Here is a 25,852-nt window from a genome sequence, read left to right on the forward strand (position 1 = left end):
CGGAGCCACTGTATAGCTATCATACAACAATATAAACGCCTATGTGGTATAATCACATTTACATTTCAAACACAGATGTCAGATGTCCTTATTCACATATGTGCAGTAGAGTCAGTATTTAAACCCGTTACCTCATGTCAACACCTCTGGACGATAATGCAAAACAATTACTCTTAAAGCGGCATGCATAAAGATCCACAGCTCTCCGGAAGCTTCCACTGTAATAAATTCTCACAGAAATACCGATTGCCCACCAATGTTGTCTTGCCAATAGTCTAGAGCTATAGTGATAAACGCAATCTCTCCTGAAGAATTTAAACATCAGGGATTTACTGTATCGCACACCATTTAAGGAGATTGGATCATTTCTCTGGTGTATTCTGATTGGGTTGTTGACATCAAGGGAGAAAAAAACTAAGCTAAATGTACGTAATTAAACGGAAACACTCATGTATGTGATCATGCATAGTTAGGATTGCAAAATCAATAGGCTTATGAACGATTAAAAGGGAGGAGAACACGCTTCCCATGTCTGCTATTATCGTCCAATCAATCTCTGTATTATTAGCTGTCGAGAGCATGACACCATGTCAATTAAAGAGACATTTAGACAGCACAGTTGAGAACTACTGATGTAAACCTCTCAGACACGCTAAAACAACTCCAATACACACCCATATGAGCAAATAACAACCTGTATTGTAATATAAACATTGTAAGTTTGGTATCTCTGGATCGGTTGTGTACTGAACACAGAATTCCCTGCGTGTCCTGCCCTGTATTTTGCAATGCTTCACGTTCTGATATGAATCATTCACAACTGTGGGCTACTTTCACCAAAACCATTTGCAGCGGTTCATGCATATCTCAGAGCGACAGAAAGCTACAGTCGCATCAGGGCTTCTACAGATCTCACAAATGGCATGGAGTCCACTGCACCAAAACCAAATAAACAATCCTTTTGTAAAGGGATTAATGGAAAGGAGGAGCGAGAACTGGCTTGACAAATATAAATAATAGTTTAATGAAGAAGACAAACACACAATGGTGTCGGAATCGCTACCAGTCAGCCTTTATCCGTCTCTGAGGTTTGATTAGGGACCGGGTGTGCGGAATCACGACCCGGCCCCACCCTCTGCCCTGTCACATTCCTCCCTCGTTCTCTCAGGCCGGGGAGGTACAACCCCTTCTGCCCCATCTGCCGGCAGGTCATCCCCAACTACCAGGATCAAGGGAGGGGACAAAGGGAGGGACACCAGTAAAATTCGGCGATCGTGCCAAATTAACAAAACATAAAAAAAAGAGAGGGAAAGGCCAACACGGAGCAGCAGTGGGAGAGAGAGGAGAGAGAGAGAGAGAGAGAGAGGAAAACTATCATTTACTCGCCGGTTCTCCGATACATCGTAGCTTGGTCCTCGGCCACTCCTCCACCATCTAATGGAGGACAGCCGCGCCTCCCTGGGTGGATCGGAGGCAGACCTCCGGCCCTTGGCGGACGGAACGCCCCGCCACGTTTTTGGTGGACGGTAGGGGACTCCCCCAACCCTGGCAGCAGTAACCGCTCCAGGCGGTTGGTTGGGAGCCCCTCCTCCCCTCGTGGTCGCCGGCTGTTCCTCCGCTTCCAGGAGGCCAGTCTCCTCCATCCTCCGGCGGATGGCCGCTGCTGCTCCGTTGGGGTGGATGGTAGTGGTGAGGATTCTACTACGGCACATCTCTCCTCCATCCCGGGTTTTGGCACCAGTGTAAAGGGGTTAATGGAAAGGAGGAGGCTAGAACCGGCTTGACAATATAATAATATTTTAATATAAAACTGAACCAAAAAGACAAACACACACAGGTGTCGGACAGCTGCCCGTAATTCTCTCTCCGTCCCACTGAAACCTCCAGTCGGCCTTTATCCCTCTCTGAGGCTTGATTAGCCTGATTAAGGGCAGGGTGTGCAGAATCACGGCCCCGCCCTCCGCCCTGCCACACCTTTATAAAGGTGCGTGCAGTAATATTTTTGCCAATTGTTTAGCTTTTAAACAGAAAGAAACGATAATAGTGATAGACCGATATATCGGCTGATATTTGGCCATTTTATGATTATTCCATAAATTAAGAGTTTGTTTCAATTAATACATTTTGTGTACATCGGAGTTGCTGTTGTTAAATTGTATTCTGTTTATCAGCATTTACATCGGCCATGCTGCTCTCTAGATATCGGTATCGGCCATTGAGAAACCCATATTGGTCAACCATAAATAGTATTTTTGAAAATGATATTTCAAATATTAGCCGAATCACTATATCTCAATAATGACTTGTACTCAGAAGCCTTCACTTGTGGAATAAGTGAACCATGGCTCACTGTGAACAGCGCATTTTATTTTTTGCGTGATGCTGCATCTACACCGCAACATGTCAGCACAACACAAACAGATCTAGTTAAATAATTTGAATCCATTCTGCATAATTCAGAAGAGGACCACATCCACAGAGTGCGGGTGGAGATAGTCTTCTATCATCCAATTGTGGATACAAAGACAGGCTGACATTCACGATGTTCTGAAAGTGGGACGGTTCTGCTGGACACTGACCTGCACAAACACAGTGAAGAAGATGACGGTGATGATGGCAGTGAGGAACATGTTTTTCCTGGGAAAGAGACCAGGGTCGAGGAGGTAGCACAGCGAGAAAGCGATCGCTCCTCTCAAACCCCCGTATGCTATGATAAACTGATCCTTAGTGGTCAGGTTCACGATACGGAACTTGTTGATGATGAAGGTCAAGCCGATGACACCTTTGGAGGAAAGGGAAAATGTTCAATTAAACAAGCATTGATATGCATGCCACCATTTGCACCTTTATAAAGGCATTAAAAGGATATCATATTTTGTATTAATTAAGCAGAAAGTAATTGTTAATTAATTTCCAATTTCGGAATGCCCAATTCCCAATGTGCTTTTAAGTCCTCGTGGTCGCATAGTGACTCGCCATCAATCCGGGAGGCAGAGGACGAATCTCAGTTGACTCCTCATCGGAGACTGTCAACCCGCATGTCTTGTTAGCTTGTGGCTTGTTGAGCATGTTGCCATGGAGACATAATGTGTGCGGAGGCTTAATGCCACCACCGGAGCATCCATGCTCAACTCATCATGCACCCCACTGAGAACGAACCACATTATAGTGACCACGAGGAGGTTACCCCATGTGACTCTACCCTCCCTAGCAACCGGGCCAATTTGGTTGCTTAGGAGACCCAGCTGGAGTCACTCAGCACACCTTGGGATTCGAACTAGCGAACCCCAGGGGTGGTAGCCAGCGTCTTTTAATAATTCCCTTTCAGTCTACTTCAGAATGTCATGTTAAATGTTACACATCATCTTTCCACGCATCACTTCACTTACCCAGAACACGGGCAACCAAGCAGAGAATGACGGTCATGATGACAAAGGTCCAGTTCCATTCATGATCCCCGGCCACCGTCGACATGCCCAGGAATATGAAGATGAGCGTGTCGCTCACACTGCTCCACATTTTCAAGAAGTACTTGATGGTGGTGTGGGACTTGTGGGAGATGTTGGCCTCCACATACGGACGCATGACGGCACCACAGGCGATCAGACTGAACAAAGAAAATACTGTTAATTAGAGATTTCCATAAAAAGCGTTGTTTTTCATTTAAGATGTACTTATAAATTGGTAGAAATTTTATGCATATTATTCTTATGTGGACTGGAATGAAATTGCAATGCATCTTTATTTGCAGTTCAGTGTGAAACAAAAGTAACGTGATCTAGAACGGCTGAAACGTGATATGAGCGCGAAGCGATCATCTGTGTTGCGCAACTGCTTTCGGGTCCTTGAATAACGTATAACGTGAGAGTAAGGGCAGCAGGTGGAATTTCTGGTGCCCGCCTAGGAAGTTGGTACCCTACACAGACTGCGTGAGTCTGCTTATAGGGAGCGGCGGTACTGTAAACGCATCAAGGGAGACTGATACTGAGGCAATTGTCATTAGTCGACTTCAACTTCTCGTGGAAGATGACAAGAGAGTTACGAGGTGTGCACAATAAACATTATAACATGTATTTGGAAAGCTTGCAGTTGCTTTAATAGCAGAAAGTAATAAAAGGACGCGTTTATGTTTAGAAGCGTTTTCTTGGTGAATTTAAATGAGTTCAATAACTGGGACCTCTGATATTCCTAAATGATAAGGTAATATTTAATTCAAAGAAATGAGACATTCAATGTCTCTTCACAAATCTGGACAGTTTTTAAATATTTCTTATTGCTTAGTACTCTCAAAGACATTATTGGTGAAGCAAAAACATATGTGTGAAAAACACTTTGGTGTGACATCACATCATAGACTTCAATGTATTCTGCAGCACTGACGCGAGTCATGTGATGACCCTTTACTTGTATAAATATCAGTCTCTTCATAGACTTCAATGTATTCTGCAGCACTGACGCGAGTCATGTGATGACGCTTTACTCGTATAAATATCACTCACTTCATAGACTTCAATGTATTCTGCAGCACTGACGTGAGTCATGTGATGACCCTTTACTTGTATAAATATCACTCACTTCATAGACTTCAATGTGTTCTGCAGCACTGACGTGAGTCATGTGATGACCATTTACATGTATAAATATCGCTCACTTCATAAACTTCAATTTATTCTGCAGTGCTGACGTGAGTCATGTGATGACCATTTACATGTATAAATATCAACAGGACAGTTTCAAATGCTCTTTGATCGGGCAATCACAAATGTCAAGCATCTGTCATTTTGACCAGGCATGCATGATGCTGACAAGCTCCATTTCCCTCTCAATGTGTAAGAAAGTATATAAATAAATTATACATTTCAAAGGCAACTGCAGGGGTCTTGACAACACAATTATATTCCCCGACACTGTTTTATACAAAACTGGAGGAACCACCGTATTCTGGGGGTGTGATTCTCTGGCAATCTGCAGGATAAAATCATCACACCTATTAGAAGTATGAAGGATATACATGTCACACTATAACGCCTGATAAAGTGCTTCCTGTCTAAATGGTCTAATTCAATGTTATCTGCGAGAGAAGATTATGGTTGCGACTTCCGAGATTGTCTTGCGTGCATTTTCAGCGGTCAAGCTCTGATCACACAAGACACAATTTTTCCAGTAAGTTGATTTCTGTGAAATTTCAGCATCATATGATATTTCACTGCTCACAAACATGCTGTCAGAGCCCGTTTTTAATCGTTCATTATTCTACTCAAAATAACAGGAACATTTTGATTGGCTTTGCATTTTTCCCCCATTAACAACTTCTTAGTTCTAAGTCATAAACTAACTAACCAGTTCTGAGATAACAACATTATATACTTTGATTTGAAGTAAAAATAAATGGAGCTTGAACAAAGAATTAATTATTTGAATCTGAAATTCGTTAAGTTGAATTCTACAATGTAAAATAGTGTGCCAGTTCACAGTGGACGCAGTTACCCGCGCGATGCCGAAAATAGAAAACAAGCGATCGATAGAATTTACCGTCGCTCGTCACTGCTGGTTAGGACAAAAACTCTGATTAACATAGAAAATATACCTTGTCATTTACTGTCAGGTTAGGACAAAGTGTGACTGTGGCTGCCTGTAGCCTCATCTACGTTTCTATTTGATTTATAAATACTCAGTTAAAAAAAAATAAGGCTGGGCATAGAAATGCATCAATTCAAGGACTACAAGCTCTTCAGACTTGTTTAGTAAGTTCAGGTCTCTGTTTTGTGTGCAGTTGTGTTGTGTTCGCAGTGGAGGACCTGGTTTTATATAAACAAAACGAGTTTTCGCTTGAACGCCCCAATGTCACGAGGGGGCTGCGTGAACTGTTGCTCTTGTGCCCTATCATGTACACACACACAGGAGATCAACGGTCAGTGAACATTTTCACTAAATAATACATTTGATTTCAGTTTGTTTCTCATCAAATCTTATCGTATAATTTCATAACAATCATGAGTCTCATGAATAATTTATTAGAATTCTGAATGATACTTTTGTGTTCTTTTGAATCTTGAAGACGTGGTCACCATAAAATGCCATTGTGACATCACTGAGCACAACATTTATTCACAATTTCTCCCTTTGTGTTCAGAAAAAGATAGCAAAAAAAAGATAGTAAGTCTTATTGGCAAGATTTTTTATTTACACTGTAGACAAGATTTTTGTGGCTTATTTTATACATTTGTATTTTTAAACAGCCTGTTTAAGAGTTTTTAGAGCCTGTTTCATCTTTTCTTAATGCACGTTCCTATACGATTCCTCTGTGTAACTGCATGTCATGATCATTGTGCAGTAACCTGTAACAGCCAAAATTCAGAGCTATGCGACAAAACAACATGGCGCTGACCACAGCGGAGTTTGTCTTTGTTAGAAACACCAACAAAACTACATCTATGAGAAACCTTATTCCGTTTTTACATCGAGTCAAAAGATTAGTCTCTAGTTTCATCCGATATGCCATTTTAGCAACGCCATGCTGCTACACGCAATGTGTACTTTAGCACATTTTTTACTCAAAAATCCAATATTTACTGTATATTTTCACATTGAAAATGAATGGATGCATCCACAAACTGGACAATGTGTCTTTCAGAGGCTTTATATGGAGTTAGGATGAAAATAAGCTGCATTTCGAACTGTTCTGAGACCAGTGCAGACAGACAGCACACTGGAGGTTAAGTCATGCACTAAATAGGGAGCAAGGGAGCATCCTATAGCTCTCCTATAACTGTTCTGAGACCAGTGCAGACAGACAGCACACTGGAGGTTAAGTCGTTCACTATATAGGGAGCAAGGGAACATCCTATAGCTCTCCTATAACTGTTCTGAGACCAGTGCAGACAGACAGCACACTGGAGGTTAAGTCATGCACTAAATAGGGAGCAAGGGAGCATCCTATAGCTCTCCTATAACTGTTCTGAGACCAGTGCAGACAGACAGCACACTGGAGGTTAAGTCATGCACTAAATAGGGAGCAAGGGAGCATCTTATAGCTCTCCTATAACTGTTCTGAGACCAGTGCAGACAGACAGCACACTGGAGGTTAAGTCATGCACTATATAGGGAGCAAGGGAACATCCTATAGCTCTCCTATAACTGTTCTGAGACCAGTGCAGACAGACAGCACACTGGAGGTTAAGTCATGCACTAAATAGGAAGCAAGGGAGCATCCTATAGCTCTCCTATAACTGTTCTGAGACCAGTGCAGACAGACAGCACACTGGAGGTTAAGTCATGCACTAAATAGGGAGCAAGGGAGCATCCTATATCTCTCTATTCAGTTAAGTGTGTTCACTCCTAAAAGCTGATCAAAAGTTCAGTTTCAGCTGCAGATGATGTTTGGATCACTCAACATGTTTGACACACATGGGACGATGATCATCAGTGCATAGATTCAACATTGATAATATATCACTTTATTTTAACATGGTTGACAGTGATTGGACGATGCTGGACATTACTGTGAATCTGAATAAATTATGCTAATTTATGATGTAATGTCTGTAATATGAATAATCAACACTCCTGGAAACATAATAAACAATTTGATAAAAAAAAAAAATCAGACTTTCTATAGCTTGATATTATTTAAAATTGCCATAAATGTTTAGGAAAACTATTTGCTATAGAGTCGTTTTTTTTGTTGTTGTTCATATGCATGTATTTTTGCATGTTTATTAGGTGCTACTAGTTACAAATGAAAAAGGGAAATGGAAAATGCACACAGCAGTCACACTCGGGTCTCAAGAGGTTAAGACACTGTTGTACACTCCCTTTCAGAGATGCAGACTCTTTTTACTATCGACTTTACTGTCAACAAGTCATAACTGAGAGTCCTTCAGTCTAAAGTATCAAGTGAGCTCTGACAGGCTTTGATTCATGAGCACAGAGACTCAGAGGCGCGGTGAATCCAAACACCTCTTCCTGCAGCTAACGCTATAGATCACATTGTGTCTTATAGTGTCCGTGAGCTGTCAAGACAAGATGTTAAATCACTGGAATCTGAGATAAAGCAGCGGTGCCCCGGATTCATCTCGCTGTTTATTGAGTTTATCATTTAGTCAGGTACAAAAAAAGATATTCTCCAGCTCCACAGAGTCCCTTACAAAGTGTTTTTAAAGCAAAGCAGAACTGAAATTATACAAGGAAGTATTAGCTTTTCTAAAAGATATGTCAGAGGGTTAGTCTAGTGGTTAACGCACATCCTCCGAGACATTAAAAGTCAATGTGAAATTAAAATTGACCCCGTTTATGCACAAAAAAAACCAGGAAGGCGTTTATGAAAATAAAATGTAATTGACTCTATTCACATTTAAGCATCAATAAAGCGACACAGGAAGTTGTGCGACTTACGCCATGATACCGGACAGGTGGAACACCTCTGCGGAAAGGTACGCCATGTAGCTGTAGACGAAGACAAACAGAGGCTCGATGACGCGAGTGTGCGAGGTGAACCGTGACGTGAAGGCCGCCAGGATGCCGTAGATGGCGCCCACCACAATACCACCCAACGCCACGACCAGAAAGCACACGACACCCAGTAATGCATCAATGACAGTGATGGTACCCTCACTACTGAACTCCTCAAACAGATGATAGAGAACCTACAGAGAGAAGAACAAGAACGGAGAATCAGAATTCAACAGTCTGTTAAAACAGACGCTTTTGCGATATGCAATTACATTGTGTGTGCAACAACATTTGAAAATCTAAATATTACCTTTAAATTACATTTACCTTTTCACATACACACACACAAAAAAGTATTTATCCACAGTTTAGAAGCATCAAGACAATTGAAATTCAAATGCGAAAAGTAAAAGTCAAAAAGCAAACAAAAACAACAACAACAAAAAACAAACACTAAAATCTAAGTGGTGACTGGTAAGAGGTCAAATGTTTGCATTCTGCAATTTTATGTGCTAACTCGGTGTGATTCATTATTTAAAAAAATACTGTGTTAAAACGATCAACGCAATTAATCAGATCCTCGGAACGTAACATGGAAGATTCCTGCCATATAGGCAATTCAAGCTTGTAGTACCACCTATTTCCTCCAGGGGGCAGTCAGTGAAACTTCAGCTGTATAGGCAACGAGCAGCTCATACAGAGAGCAAACCAACCTTACAGAGAGCACACAGCACAACACGAGGACACGTTCTTGCGTACAAACACAGCTTGATGGAGCGCAAATCTGAACACAGGGATCTCAAGACGTGTTTTTTCTAAATATTAAACTACATTTAACTTGACAATGTTTATTGTCCATTTGCACTACAAAAGTTTGCGCAAATGTACATTGACGGGTCCTTAAACAAGCACTTATAAATCTCAGACTGATTGACAAATTAAATTGCAAAATGGACTGCTGTGAACTGTAGGCGGTGATTGACTTATTTTCAATTATATGCAAATAAACAATATATTGAATTCTAAAGCCACTTTTTGTATCGTCCTTTTTAATGCTTCACTTGAGTGCCAAAATGTAATGCATTTTAATTAGCTGTATTATTAAATGTAATATATATATATATATAAAATTTAAATATAACTATTTATAATAATTTAATCATTATATACTGAATTATTGTTTTTTGAGGGGCTTTCTCAGCAAATATTTATGTATGAAATTAATTGGATTAAACATTATAATTGATTGACAGCACTATTTTTTTAATAATTAAAAAAAAAAACATTTTTAAGATTTAGGCATTTTGAATTTCATAAATTTATATCAAACTGAACCGATTCATCTTTAAAAAATATCGCATTAATAAAACAAATATATATTCAAATTTTATTAATTTTATATTGTTAAAGATTACTCCGTTCTATTTGCTGGAATATTTTTATAAAATTAAAATGTGAAAATATAAAAAAAAAGGTAAAAAAAAAAAATAAAAAGTCTTTTGATTTAAATGAGGTTACTAAATCTCTAAAAATATAATTTATTGAATTTTTGTAGAGTTTAAATTAAATAGAGTGAAATTACTTCATAAATTTGATGTACAACAACAAATATCTTCTCATAATGAACATTTTAGTCACAGTGATTGATTGATTGATGCACATGCTCAGTGATGTCTTTAAAAGTTTGCAATACATCATTTGAGCAGGATGAACTGGGACTAAATAACAGCGCAGGACACATATACAGTATATACTCAATATATATAAAAGAAGAGCATTTACAGGACACAAAATTCTTTAAGTAGAAACCTGATTAAATTCTGTTAAGATTTAAGCTTAAAACAAGAATTGATTTATCTTGATAAATGATGTTGAGATATTTCTACTGGAAAACAAGACAAAAATACTGATTGGGAAAATGATTTCTCCAGTGTACACAGCATTAGATTCTATCAGATGTGCACTGAATGGGATCAGACTGTTCTGCTTTCATACAAATGACTCAATAATCATTAATATACCGCTTTCAATCCATGTTGAGCAAAGAGGGTCGAGAAATACACCTCAGATTAAATGGAGGAGGACTTTGTTTATTGATCCCCTTCTAAGTGTGATTTGTTTCCAAGAGCACCGGAAACTCAAACCTTGAAAACGAGAGAGAAAAACGGTACGTAACTGAGATTAGGTCCTTTACAAAAGAGCTCAATCAGCTGACAAACTGAGCTGAAAGCCGGCAAATTCTCCCAAGACAAATGCTCCCAAATTCCCAACTCAAAACGTCTGATTATGGTTGATAATAAACTGATAATAAACCAATAAACTGTTTTTCTCCTATAACTTTCCTACAAACTTCTCTGAGGGTTTTTTCAAGGTATTTCCCATTTCATTTTCAAAATGTGAGACCTATTCCAATAACCAATATTTTAACACTGCGATTGGCTTATAACGACCAGAATGGCAATATTTATTTTTCAAAATGGTTTCTGTCGATTCACATGAAGTCTGACTGACTATTCTTGATGTAAAAACAAGTGGCGGCGTTTTTATACGCTCATCTTTACATCTTTTTTTATTCAGCATTACGACACGTTTGTCAGAGACAATTTGTACCGCCCAATTCCCAATGCACCTCTTGGTCCCCCAGAGTCCTCGTGGTGGCGTAGCGACTCGCCTCAATCCGGGTGGCGGAGAACGAATCTCAATTGCCTCCGCGTCTGGGACTTTTTGAGCATGTTACCGCGGAGACGTAGCGTGTGTGGAGGCTTCACGCTATTCTCCGCGGCATCCACGCACAATTCACCACACGCTCCACCGGGAGTGAGATCCACATTAGGTGACGTCAAGGAGGTTACCCCATGTGACTCTACCCTCCTTAGCAACGGGGCCAATTTGGTTGCTTAGGAGACCTGTCTGAAGTCACTCAGCACGCCCTGGATTCAAACTCGCGACATTGTAAAATGAACTTGCATATGAAAAAACATACATAATTCACTTAAAGGTTGTTTGTTTGATTAATCATCAGTACTAATATTTAACTTTTTAAATAAGCATCTTAGCTTTCTCTGTGGCATCTAAAGTTGCAATGGACAATCATGACATCACTAAACTCAACTACTAAATGTTGGCATGGTTACACCCTTTTGCGTGTTTATTTTCGGTAGGTTTCATGTACTCACCACAGTGACGGCATCATTGAGCAGTGACTCTCCAAACACCAGAATGTGGAGCAATTCATTGATGTGGATCTCTTCAAACACGGCCAGAACGGCCACCGGATCGACAGCCGAGACGATGGACCCGAACAGCAGGCAGGACAGGAGGTCCACTTGCGCCAGGTGAACGCCTTCGAGCTGGCACACCCCGTACAGAAAACCACCAATGAAAAAGGTATTCCACAGCGTTCCCACCACTGCGAACATGAGGATGGTGCCCAGGTTCTCCGTGAAGGCCCGTATGGGCAGGAAGTAGCCGGCGTCCAGGATGATGGGCGGCAACAGATAGAAGAAAAAGATCTCGGATTCCAGCACAATCGAAACATCACCCACTAACTTCATAAGACCGCCGATCAACAGACCCACCACGATGAGCAGACAGCTCTCCGGCACAATACCGGGCATTTGTGGAATCAAGTGGAACCCTGTGAGAGAAAAGAACAACATGCTTGAGCGCCAAAAATCTGAACAACGTAAGAAATCATGAGATCTATACATCATTGGGTTATTCAATGTTATTGACGTCGAAACATGCGTTCCTGGGTTTCAAAAAAATGACTGAAAAACACAGTTTTTCTTAATAGGCTACACATTTTTATGGAGTTGATTTTTCAGCTCTGTTTTAAAATGAAAGCAATGTTTTGAGGAAGTAAACACATGGCGGTGTAACTCGTGGAAAGCCACGCAGCATGACATAGAGACCGCAAGAGACACAAGTAGAGTTAAAGGCCACATGCACAAAATATACACATATACACACCCTATATATAAAATGGGCAACATATCTCCTATGATGAGAAGAACCAGGTATGCTTGAGGTCAGTATTATGGTATGTTCACATACAACGTGAAATGAGCTTGTCGCACGGCGTGATTACATACAAAGTCAATGCAAAGATGCCAATTGGCGCGAATGCAGCGAATGGCGCTACTCGAACACGTGTGTGGCACGGCTCTCCTCCGCCCCTGGCAGCGGCTCCATCACTCCAGGCAGTCGGGGAATCCAGTCCCCACTGTGATTATACATATATATATATACATGTATATATGTATATATATATATATATATATATATATATATATATATATATATATATATATATATATATATATATATATATATATATATAAATAATCAATGATGAAATGCAATATATATATATTTCTCATTGCATTTCAGGCAAAAATATATCACATTTCCATGACATCAAGAGCATAGATTTGACTTGAACATTGGTGGGGTTGCAGCATGAAGCAATTTCATGGTATTAATAAATGGGGGGGGGGGTTGTACTTGCAGAATATACGTCCCTCCCTGCATGACATAAAATTACTGGTACTCGTATTATAATGTAACATTTATGTCAAACTGTTATATAAAAGACATTGGACTGACAGCAGCTCAGCAAAATAGCATTCATAAGCGCTTAGCTATTATGGGATAATTTAACCTTCACATTGGCACCCTGCCTCTGATGCCCCTCAAACGACCAACAATGTGCCCACAAGAGAGACTGAATAATTATAAGCCCATTGGCTGATGCAAAGGTCACATGCTATCTGAGGCATTTGGGCACGTTGGCACGTGTTGCAAGGCGAGAAAACAGTGTGAGGCCTGATAGAGTCAACATGTTACCTGCGTTCAATGTGCCAACACACATCAAGCACATCCAATTAAAACCTGCTCATTAGTACATAACAAATGTCAACATCTCACTACTACAAAAATGAAGCTGAGATCTAAATATCAGAATGGACTTCAAATGTTGTCATTTTTATATATATATATATATATATATATATATATATATATATATATATATATATATGTATATGTATATATACATATATTGAGAATCGAAGTGTCTTTAAAACGAAAAAGCCATTTCCTACACTCTTGTGTCATGCTATTATTTCCCTGACTTGCACTTAGAATGTTTCCTGAACAAAATAGTCCTAATTTTGGTTTTCATGACCGTTTTTCACCACCTCTCTGATGCTTGAAATGACTGTAAACAGGCTGTTTTGCCAAGAGGTCTCCTGTTCAAAATGGAGTTTTTGATCATTTGTTTACTGGTGAACTTTGCAGATATAAATCTCTGAAATCCAAGAAATAGATATAGCCGGGTATTGCACTAACTGAAGACCCCAGTTGACGCTTATTCATAACAATAGTGTATTTTTGAACTCTTTAAAAAGGGAGATTTTGACTATTGTTTTTATGTGAATAAATAAAAGGTACATTTCTAGTTTCAACATTATTTGTACTTCAGACCTTTGTTTTGTTGGACAAGAAAATCTAGCTTCATACAAGGTGACACACATTTGGTTTTCACCCATTGAAAATGGGAAAAGTTTGACAATTTACACACGGAGCTACATTGAGAGCCCCATTTCTCTGGTATTTTACCATATAGGGCTTTAAAAATTAAGATACAAAAATAAAAGTTTGCGCAGAACCAGATTCTCAATGGATATTAAGGTATCTTTAATATTTCTGGAGTTATAGACACTCCAACTTTGGAAAAACAACACAATTAAAGTGTTTTTCCCCATTTTCGGACTCACACCATTGGCAGCTAATGCAACAAGGAGCAATGAAGTCAACTGATTTTGGTAATAGACCTACCCATCTCAGTATACAAATAAAATAATGACATTGCCACCATTCGAAGATATTTTTTTACCTGAAGATTTGCTCCAAAATCAAATGGCGATTTTGACCTCCCTCTACAAAATAATGGATTACAGAATCCATTATTTGGTAAACATTGATCCATGGCAACAACAAACATAAAGGGTGTCAAGTTTAGAAATAAAGAACAAATTGTAATGAAAGGTTTGGAGGATTTGATCAAATAAATCAAAACTTGATAAACCTGTAAGACTCGAGGGGAAATTAGCAATACGATACAGCATGGATAAACCTGCCAACATTACCTGAAAGTCAGTTAGAGTAAAAAAACAAGTTATAACTGTTTGAGACTCTTGGTACTGAAACCCAATAAACTGCAGTTTCCACAAGTATTGTGTCAGATTACATAATCTTATGCCAGGCTGCATCTGGTTTGACACACGGAGAGTGCCAAATCTTTTATATTCATTTTTATTCTACATATATTTTCGCTGAGTAATGAGTTTGTAAAAGAGAGACTGCACAATAATACATTGGAAAAATATGGTCAACACAAATTTCTATTGTTCATTGTCTAGGCTGACTGCAGGAAATAAAAAATAAACATGCAGCACAAAATGCTGCCCAATTTGGGAACAAACTGCTCAATTGGTACGGTTTATTATAATGGATCAGTCAAGCCGATTGGAGAATCAGACTGAACTAAACACCTCAATCAATGGAACGAATCAGTCTGACAACTGAAGAGCATTGAATGGGGTCGGATGACTCGTGAGTACCTTTACATGCAAACCAATACGGTGATAACTACCAAAAATCCACTTATTCAAAAATTCCTACAATGCATGAAACCGTGTTAACGTTTACAATGACACCTAGTGGCTTGGATGCAGCATCATTTAATATCAATAGTTTTCAGTGTCTGATGTCATTGTAGAAATGTAGTATTCACAGTCAGCCATGATGACTTTAATCAATGAGTGAAAGTGTCCAATAACAGGACTGTTACTGAGATTAAGTGAGTAGTACTCAGCTGGTCATGTGACTCCAACATGGCTGCCCACATGTGCGGACCCTCTCCATGTAGAATAAAACCGCTTTTATAAGGTTACTGATATGACTGGAGTCCCCATTTTAATGTGAGTGCTCATGAATAATAACATTACAACTGATGTCTTTAGGAGTTACTTTTTAATGAGGAACAAATGACTGTGTGCACCTTTAAATCATCACATTATTCTTTGCTTTTGATGTCAAAACTTACATAGCCATGCATCACTTGCGCACATTGGAGAAGCTGGTAAGAATGCAGGTAAAGGTGTTAACATGCAAAATGAAATCGGGGGTAATTTGTGAAAATCGACACGTGTCAATATGTTTTTGCTTAAACCGTTTATGACCTTACTTTGATAAAGGAAAACCGGAAAACCGTCACTTACATAACCACATACCGGCATAGAACGTGCATGCCGACATGCTCAGTGTTATGTAAAAGTTTTGAAAGCAATGTTTGAAAAGCAAGTTGGATTAGTGCATATGACAGTGTGTAGTTAAAGACACATATCCTGTGTTGTTATAATGAACAGTATTTCAATATAATAAGAGTAACACCTTCAAATATGGTTGTATTTGAATGCCCAATACCCACTACTTAGTACGTCCTCGCGGTGGCGCGGTTACTCACCTCAATCCAGGTGGCGGAGGACAAGTCTCAGTTGCCTCCACGTCTGAGACCGTCAATCCGCGCATCTGATCACGTGACTCGTTGTGCATGACACTGCGGAGCCTCACAGCATGTGGAGGCTCATGCTACTCTCCACGATCCACACACAACTCACCACACGCCCCATTGAGAGAACCACTAATCACCACCACGAGGAGGTTACCCCATGTGACTCTACCCTCCCTAGCAACCGGGCCAATTTGGTTGCTTAGGAGATCTGGCTGGAGTCACTCAGCACAGTGGATTCGAACTCGCGACTCCAGGGTGTGGTAACCAGCATCAATACTCGCTGTGTATAGGCCCCTGAAAAATGTTTGTAAATGTTTAGCAAATTGTTAAGGCACGGTCACATTTACCTTTGCGCGCCGAAATTCCACAAGCCAAATACAGATCTCTCAATGGGAATCCGCACGATTGTTAAACTGTGCAATGGACTTCCCGACGGACTTCACGTCTAGTTCAAGATTGGTGAACATTGACAAGCGCATTCACAGTGTTGACCAACAGGAAGTTGCTTGGTTTGGCAGTGACGTCTGTGTGGGCGGTGCTTCTTACACGGGTACACTGAATATTCACAATGGACCAGGATTTCATTTTAACTTCAATCTCCCAGAGAATAAAGTGCAGCATTAAAAAGAGCCGTCTTCCACAGAATTTCGTCTTGCAAAGGTAAACATGCATGAAGCTTTATGCCCAATTTCAGCTTCAGTGCCCATCACTGCAAAAACCAAATGCTGCTTACAAATAGTCCAACCAAAACCAACCAAAAGTTGGATACAGCACTAGACAACAGTTTCTACATCTTGTGCATCTTATAAATGTTAATCTACACTGAGCACTATAACAGAAGCAGAAAATTTCCTTGTAATCAAACAATATGCAATAGACAGTTCCTAGTTCCTGTGCACATCTGAATGTGTGCATAAGCATTTTCATGCAACTTACAAGCCACTTTGGGGAGCAATATATCACCGCTGTTACAGAGAATGTACAAAAGAGCAAAGTGATTATGACTACTGTGGTGAGCCACGAGAAATTGACGGGTCCAGAATGTTAAAGTACCCATTAAGCAAAAAGGTTTGATGTGCAGAGCAGAAATGTCACGACTTGTTGACATTCTGCAATACCATTTATACTGCGGCAGATCCGTGTGGCCATCAGTGGAGAGGGCTGCTTTACGTTATTTTTATACAAGGTGACAAAGAAATTTTTTATACAAGGTGACAAAGGAGTTATGCGAAGATAGTGGGAGGTGTCTCGAAGTCAAGACAAGGATAAACTTGATATAGGGGTGTTAATAGGTACAATGCGAAAAAGAGTTTAGTCGTAAGTGCAGAGAATCGTTGCAAATTGCCGCATTTATTTATAATTCAAGTCATGTGTGGTAACATGTACTGTATGTATATAGCGACTATTTTACAGCAACTTCGAAAGGGTCTCATTTAATCAGAATTTAGAGTCTAATCCTATTTAACAATATTAGTTTTACCAGTTTGAGTCTTTCGTTTTTAACGCGAGTGTTAACTAATGGGAGGCTGTTTTTGCACTGATGCCACACTTGTACATAGAATAACATTTTTGGGTTTGACTCCATCACGTTCCAATAAAAAGAGATGCGCATTTCATTTGTAACACTTTCTATAATAGTGAAAGTCTGCAGAGCCATTTTAAAATTAGTTCTGCGAGGAAAATAAATGAATCAATAACATCACGACCAAATAACACCAACGATTAGTTTGAACCAATCATCAACACTCCTAAACTCGGCGAGTTCTCCAATGTCCAGGATTTCAGGTAAGTGCAAGAAGAGCAGAAATCTCACCAAACTAACATATAGCATGTTCGCCCAGTATACAGTAACTTTACTATGATTAAATGACTCATGCCGCAATAAATCGCATTATTACGATTGCCCACCTCTACATCAGTTTTCAAGGACAAGGGTTTTCCAACATAGCAGTCAAGTTTCTGGGATTCAATACAAGCTCATTCGACAGCATTTGTGGAATAATGTTGATTACCACAAAGAAAAATTATTGACTCGATAAATCTGGGTTACTAACAAATTGAGGCACTTACAATGGAAGTGAATGGGGCCAGTCCATAAACATTCGATTACACACCGTTTCAAAGGTATAGCCACAAGATGTAAACATTACACGTGTACACATGATTTTTGTGTGATAAAATTGTTTGCTAACATTATCTGTGTAAAGGTATATCTTATAATGGGATTACGGAGTTTACCGCCATTACGTCGTCTAAGATTTTTTGGACTCAACCAGAGCTGGACTGGTAATCTGGCATTCCGCGCATGTTCCCGGTGGGCCGACGCACTTTGGGGCCGATCAGGGGCGGACTGACCATTGGGAGAACCAAGCGGCCCGTGGGTTGGCCGCAAACGGGCCAATGGGCTGCTAAAATGAGCGGCCGCATTATGCAGAAAAGGACAGTGAACCCCACCCCGACCCCCCAACCACTTTTGGCCCATTTGCTATGTCAAATCCAGATTGCTCTTCCCAGTCCAGCCCTGGATTTAACGTTACACAAAAAAAGGTTAGTAAGTGAATTTATCACCCTAAAATAATTATAGCACATATAACTGTTACGTATTAGGGCTATACTTTCCAAACGGTAACCGTGGAAACCAAGTATGTTTACGGATTGGCCCTCATTCACTTCCATTGTAAGTGCCTCTCTTTAAATGCGATTTTGCTTTTTATACAGTATACAAATGAGAGACAAGTCGTAATTATTTTTTGTGGAAATCAACATGACGACGCAAATGCTGACGATTGAGCTTAACTTGTACTGATCCCAGAACATTCCTTTGAGAATCATTATTGCAGTGCAAAACTTAGATCTTCTTTACTTTCTGTATTGAAAAGATTCTGGATTCTATCTAGAACTACATTTGATCTCCTCCACCTCTATCTTCAGTCCAGACACTCCCAATTCAGCTCACAGCCACTAGACATGGCGGATAAGTAATGATCACGGCTGTATATCTACACAGAACCCTCTCAAGGTCTTATAGAAGTCTACAGAATGTTCTTGTTGCCAGGTATTGAGCTGCTGTCAAACACATGGCAGTCTGCAGGGAGTGTCCTAATGGGAAAAGCCTGCCAGAAGACTTCAGTTTAGGGACAACAAACTCCCCGAGAGCTTCTGGGCATCTCACTCCTACCTGCAGTACACTGCCTTTAAAATATAGCCTGGACAGTGTGACAACTTGAAATGGTTGAAATGGTCAACCACAAGATATTGAGCTATAGGGAAAAGGGTTAGGTTTTGACCCAAGCGGTTTTCAAAGCGCTTTACACTGTGACTCATTCAACCATTCAACCACACACACACACACACTTGTAGTGTTTCCATGTTTTATGGGGACTTCCCATAGACATAATGGTTTTTATACTGTACAAACTTTATATTCTATCCCCTAAACCTAACCCTACCCCTAAACCTAACCCTCACAGAAAACATTCTGCATTTTTACATTTTCAAAATCATAATTTAGTATGATTTATAAGCGGTTTTCCTCATGGGGACCGACAAAATGTCCCCACAAGGTCAAAAGTTTCGGGTTTTACTATCCTTATGGGGACATTTGGTACCCACAAAGTGATAAATACACGCTCACACACACACACACACACACACACACACCCCAATGACGGCAGAGCAGCCATGCAAGGTGCTAGCCTGCCATTGGGAGCAACTTGGTGTTCAGTGTCTTGCCCAAGGATACTTCGGCATGTGGAGTCGTGTGGGCCGGCCATCAAACTGCCAACCCTGTGATTAGTGGCCGACCTGCTCTACCAACTGAGCCACGGCAGCCCCAATGATAGGGTAGTCTCCGGCTCAAAAAATGGATTTAACCATAAATGATGATGAAAGCCAAAATATTAAATGCCATGGATCAAAATTTACGGGGTAATTTGTACTATTTTAGAGAGCGGTTCAAAATGACAAAAGCATCATTGTTTAATTTTTACCCAGAGATTGGCAAGTCTATTACTAAAATCAGTTGACTTCAGCACCCCAACAGTCCAAAAATTGGGAAAAACACTTTTTTTGTGTTGTTTTTCCAACGCTGGAGTGCCTGTAACTGTAGAAGTGTTAAAAATATCCTTTTAGATTCGGGTCTTCTCTTTTTACATCTTGACTTTTAAAGCCCTACATGGTAAAATCCCCAAGAAATTAGGCTCGAAATGTGGCTCCATCCCCCCAAAAAACGTTTTCCCATTTTCAGTGGTCAAAAAGCAAATGTGAGTCACATGGTATGAAGGTCATTTTTTCTTGTCTGACAAAACAAATGTCTGAAGTACAAATATGCAATATACTAATACATTGAATTATTCACATAAAAACAATAATGTCAAAATCTCGATGTTAGAGTCCAATAATACACTTTTATTATGAATAAGTGACACGCGTGGCTCTTCAGTCAGTGAATACCTATGGTATATCTAGATCTTGGATTTCAGACATGTACACGCATGCAAAGCTCTGGAATGTATCATAAGGTTTGCAAGTACCAAAGAGGAAAATGTTAAAATTCTGATTTTCTTGCTTTAGTTGAAGGCACACAAGCTCCTTTGGGCCATTCTCAAATCATGCTGGAATAACAAGGATCATTAAATGCAAATTTTCACAAACTGTTATGCTGATTGTATCATTTGAAATGGCAGGAAAAACACTATATTATATTAGAAAAATGCAAATATAACCGTTTTTACAACAGGCCTCATTTGAATACAGGGACTTGTGAAGCTTATCTTCTGACTTGCATCCATCGATAGGCCCTTTAACACATTTCTTCATTGAAAATCCAGCAAGAGAACTATATTGTGATATCTACTGTTTTCATGCAGGACGATTTGCATCATAACACCCACCCGTAATCCAGTCCTCATCAGAAGGTTATGATTCTAAGCACAATGCTCCGTTCAATTTGACTTGCTGTGTAAACATGCCAACCGTGGAAAATATGACAGACCTGGTCTCCAATTAATCTGCAATTAAAATATCAAAATACAATACTTCATATGGAACCGACAAGCCATTATTTTTTCCATTGAGTGAGTCTTAGATATTGGATGAGTCAGTCAAATTTCTGGCCCTGCAGATGGAAAATGGCAAACAAACATCTGGCATGTAAATGTATAGGGTAAACGAGCAAAAAATGCAAATGAGATGAAGCAGATTGAACTCAGTCACAGAGACACTGCGTATGTTCTTCTCATCTCATTACAGGTGAGCTGAAGGTGCTTGTGACTGTGAGTCATATAGATCTTAATCCCAAATGAACACCCGTTCTCCAGATAACTTACTAGTCTTCCTTAATACCAGCCAGAAAACATGTCTGGTTGCCATGTCAAGTTATTACTCTTTTATTTTATTTTCTCTCCAATTTGGAATGGTCAATTCCCAAAGTCCTCGTGGTGGCGTAGTGACTCGCCTCAATCCGGGTGGCGGAGGACGAATCTCAGTTGCCTCCGCGTCTGAGACCTTCAATCCGTGCATCTAATCAGGTGGCTTGTTGAGCGCGTTACCGTGGAGACCTAGCACGTGTGGAGGCCCAAGCTACTCTCCGTGTCATCCACGCACAATTCACCACGTGTCCCATTGAGAGCGAGAACCACATTATAGTGACCACGAGGAGGTTACCCCATGTGACTCTACCCTCCCTAGCAACCGGGCCAATTGGTTGCCTAGGAGACCTGATGCAAACTCGCGACTCCAGGTTTGGTCGTCAGCATCTTTCCTCGCTGAGCTACCCAAAGTTATTACTCTGAAAATCTAAAGAATTAACAGAATTGTAAAAAAATAAACTTCTGTTTTCAATCAACATAACAAATACACCATTAATCTGCCATTGGTCGAACTAACAGATATTCCCGCCATTGGTTGAGCCAATATGAAATCAACATATGAACGGTTAGAGCGCTTTGGGAATTGAGCATTCCAGATCAAAAGTTAAGGGATTAATGTTGAAAGACATCCAAAATAAAGTTCAAGAATTGGTTAGAACTGAAATATTTCTCTGTGTGTTTATCAGACATATTTCATAAACAAATATCAAACTGCAAAAATATTACCAATGCACCTCAATACCGTGATACCGTTATAACGTGGTAATTATTGTGACGGTTATCATAGCGTGAAAATGTCATACCGTTACACCCCTGGTCTCAAGTTTCATCCGATATGCCGTGTTTTTTTTATTTGAGCGATTTAATCGCAAACACCACACTGATAAACACAATGTCCACTAATGAATACCTTTTAGCATTTTTTCCTCCGAAATCATATTTACTGTGCATTATCACATTGAATATCAGTGGGTTCACCCAAGAGCTGAATAATGGCTTTCAGAGGGTTTATATGGAGTTAGGATGATAATAAGCTGCATTTCAAACTGTTCTGAGACCAGTACAGACAGACAGCACACTGGAGGTTAAGTCGTTCACTATATAGGGAGCAAGGGAGCATCCTATAGCTCTCTATAACTGTTCTGAGACCAGTGCAGACAGACAGCACACTGGAGGTTAAGTCGTTCACTATACAGGGAGCAAGGGAGCATCCTATAGCTCTCTATAACTGTTCTGAGACCAGTGCAGACAGACAGCACACTGGAGGTTAAGTCATGCACTAAATAGGGAGCAAGGGAGCATCCTATAGCTCTCTATAACTGTTCCGAGACCAGTGCAGACAGACAGCACACTGGAGGTTAAGTCGTTCACTACATAGGTAGCAAGGGATCATCCTATAGCTCTCCTATAACTGTTCTGAGACCAGTGCACACAGACAGCACACTGGAGGTTAAGTCGTTCACTATATAGGGAGCAAGGGAGCATCCTATAGCTCTCCTATAACTGTTCCGAGACCAGTGCAGACAGACAGCACACTGGAGGTTAAGTCGTTCACTATATAGGGAGCAAGGGAGCATCCTATAGCTCTCCTATAACTGTTCCGAGACCAGTGCAGACAAACAGCACACTGGAGGTTAAGTCGTTCACTATATAGGGAGCAAGGGAGCATCCTATAGATCTCTATAACTGTTCCGAGACCAGTGCAGACAGACAGCACACTGGAGGTTAAGTCGTTCACTATATAGGGAGCAAGGGAGCATGCTATAGCTCTCTATAACTGTTCTGAGACCAGTGCAGACAGACAGCACACTGGAGGTTAAGTCATTCACTAAATAGGGAGCAAGGGAGCATCCTATATCTCTCTATGCAGTTAAGTGCGTTCACTCCTAAAATCTGATCAAAAGTTCAGTTTCAGCTGCAGATGATGTTTGGATCACTCAACATGTTTGACACACATGGGACAATGATCATCATGTTTGTTTTTGCATGTTTATTAAGTGCGACTAGTCACAAATGAAAAAGGGAGATGGAAAATGCACACATCAGTCACGGCTCACATTGAGGTCACAGGTAGTTCATTAAAATAGATTTTAGCTGGGATAAGAGAAAACAATCTATATTAAATAAATTACAAAAATTACACACATTACTTTCCAAATGATCCAAACAAGCACAGGAGTAGTGACAAGTCAAAATGTCACATGGTCTTTTGAGAAAGACAACAACACCAAAAAAAAACAGCATTCAAATTAACGTGAGTTAGACTTGACAAATATCACAAACGAGTCCTATTGCATTAACTACTTCCTTTCTTCTTCAGGCAGTCTGACTTGGCACTCCGCATGACGAGTATTTATAAGTAATGAAGGGACTCTGAAACATTAATGATTGACCCTTGCTGAGGCACCAATTCATTTAGATGGATGGATTGTGATGTACAAACACTGCATTACACAGCTACATGCCGAGAACAAACTATGTTTATCTATGTTGTTAAGAATTTTATCGATGCCACAAATCTCATCAACTTTAAAGGGGAAAAATTCTCACATCATTTACTCACCCTCATGCCATCCCAGATGAGGACTTTCTTTCTTCTGCAGAACACAAATGAAGATTTTTAGAAGAATATCTCAGCTCTGTAGGTCCATACAATGCGAGTGAATGGTGACCAATTCACAATTTAGCTCCATAAAGCACATAAAGGTAGCATAAAAGTAATCCATAAGACTTCAGTGGTTTGGTTGAGAAAAGGCCCAAATGTAACTCCTTTGTTACTGTAATGAGGTGTTACATTTCGGTCTGTTCTCACCCAAAACCGATTAGTTCGCTTAAATAGACATGGATTAAACCAATGGAGTTGAATGGATTACTTTTATGCTGCCTTTATGTGCTATAGGGGCGGCGGTGGCTCAGGTGGTTGAGCGGGTCGGCCACTAATCACAGGGTTTGATTCCCGGCCCACACGACTCCACATGCCGAAGTGTCCTTGGGCAAGACACTGAACCCCAAGTTGCTCCCAATGGCAGGCTAGCACCTTACATAGCAGCTCTGCTGCAATTGGTGTGTGTGTGTGTGTGTGTGTGTGTGTGTGTGTGTATGTGTGTGTGTATGTGAATGGGTGAATGACTCACAGTGTAAAGTGCTTTGAATACTGTTAAGGCTTAAAAAGGCGCTATATAAGTGCAGACCATTTATATGGAGCTTGAAATGCTTGCACCACGTTCGTATTGTGAGGACCTACAGAGCGGAGATATTCTTCTAAAAACATTCGTTTGTGTTCTGCAGAAGAATGTAAGTCATACACATCTGGGATGGCATGAGGGTGAGTAAATATTGAGTACATTTTCATTTTTGGTTGAACTATCCCTTTAGGTCACAGATAGCAAGGCTAGAGAATAAGGATAACCCAATGGCCCACGTGAGAATTTCGGGCAAGTTGATGGATCCATCTCTTGGCCACTAGCACTACTCAGCTAAAGTGATTAGCTGGTCTCCCAGCCAGGCTGAGTTGGTTAGGATTGTCTGTTTTGCTGGTTGTAGAGAGTTGAATGTTTTTGGCACTTGGTCGGGCTGGAGTCCAACATAAACTAACAGTCAAAAAACATGCGTATATGGCTTTATAACATTTCGTAAGAGCTGTATAATTTCAACCTGATACCATGACTATGGCGACATTTTTGCAAAATGATATCAAGTGGTTAACTAAACATACCGCTGCATTTGCGAAGTAAAATATCCACCGTGTGGTCCTAAAAGCCAGTTAAATATTATCCATAACAGATGAGGTTTAAAAACACGATATAACATTATTTCAAATCATCAACACTGACCTCCCTACCCTAAACCTAAACGATAGTGAATCCACTTCATTTTGTGGTTTCTATGACACTTTTGGCTCACGTATCGACTAGCGTGCTCTTCAGGACTCGAACCCCAGACCTTTACATTGCAGCTGAGCTACCGTGCACTTGAACAAGCTTGTAAATGTAGTTGATTATGTAATGCATACCTTAAAATGAATAATGAACTGTAGTAAAAGTGTTTAGAAGTCATAAGATTGTATCGCGTGAGAAACACTGCAAAAAGTAAGCGTTTATGAACTGATGATCTGCCGTTTTGCTCGTGAATTATGTGAAAGTGAATAAAAATCATTGCTGTTGTAGCACCTATAATGTTAATTTCTCATGTTGACATGGATAATAAAATGTACTGGCCTGACCAGTCAAGCGGAAAAAAATCCCTAGATGGTGCCATGCCTATCTAATCAATATAATGCCCCGAGAATGTACAAATGAATCACATCTCTTCATTATCAGCAAGGCAGAGGTGGGCTGGACACATGCACAACCATCAATCAAACTGCCATAAGTAATGAGCACACAGCTGGTAGGTGTATTCCAGAAATAATGTTCTCTAGCTGGTCCGAGAAAAACGGTATATAAAAGCAGAG

At 40.1% G+C, this 25,852-nt stretch overlaps 1 protein-coding gene across 1 annotated transcript in view; it reads right to left on the reverse strand.

The window, feature by feature from the left end:
• The window catches only part of LOC127655732 (sodium/hydrogen exchanger 1-like), a 45,413-nt gene that overhangs the window by 14,757 nt on the left and 4,804 nt on the right, over positions 1-25,852 (reverse strand). The window contains exons 2-5 of the mRNA XM_052143695.1: positions 11,628-12,088; positions 8,395-8,645; positions 3,390-3,607; positions 2,580-2,782 (exon numbers count right to left, since the gene is read on the reverse strand). Coding sequence (XP_051999655.1) covers positions 2,580-2,782; positions 3,390-3,607; positions 8,395-8,645; positions 11,628-12,088 — 1,133 coding nt within the window. The remainder of the gene's footprint in view (positions 1-2,579; positions 2,783-3,389; positions 3,608-8,394; positions 8,646-11,627; positions 12,089-25,852) is intronic.

Source organism: Xyrauchen texanus, chromosome 15 (assembly GCF_025860055.1).
Source record: "Xyrauchen texanus isolate HMW12.3.18 chromosome 15, RBS_HiC_50CHRs, whole genome shotgun sequence".
Classification (NCBI taxonomy): domain Eukaryota; kingdom Metazoa; phylum Chordata; class Actinopteri; order Cypriniformes; family Catostomidae; genus Xyrauchen; species Xyrauchen texanus.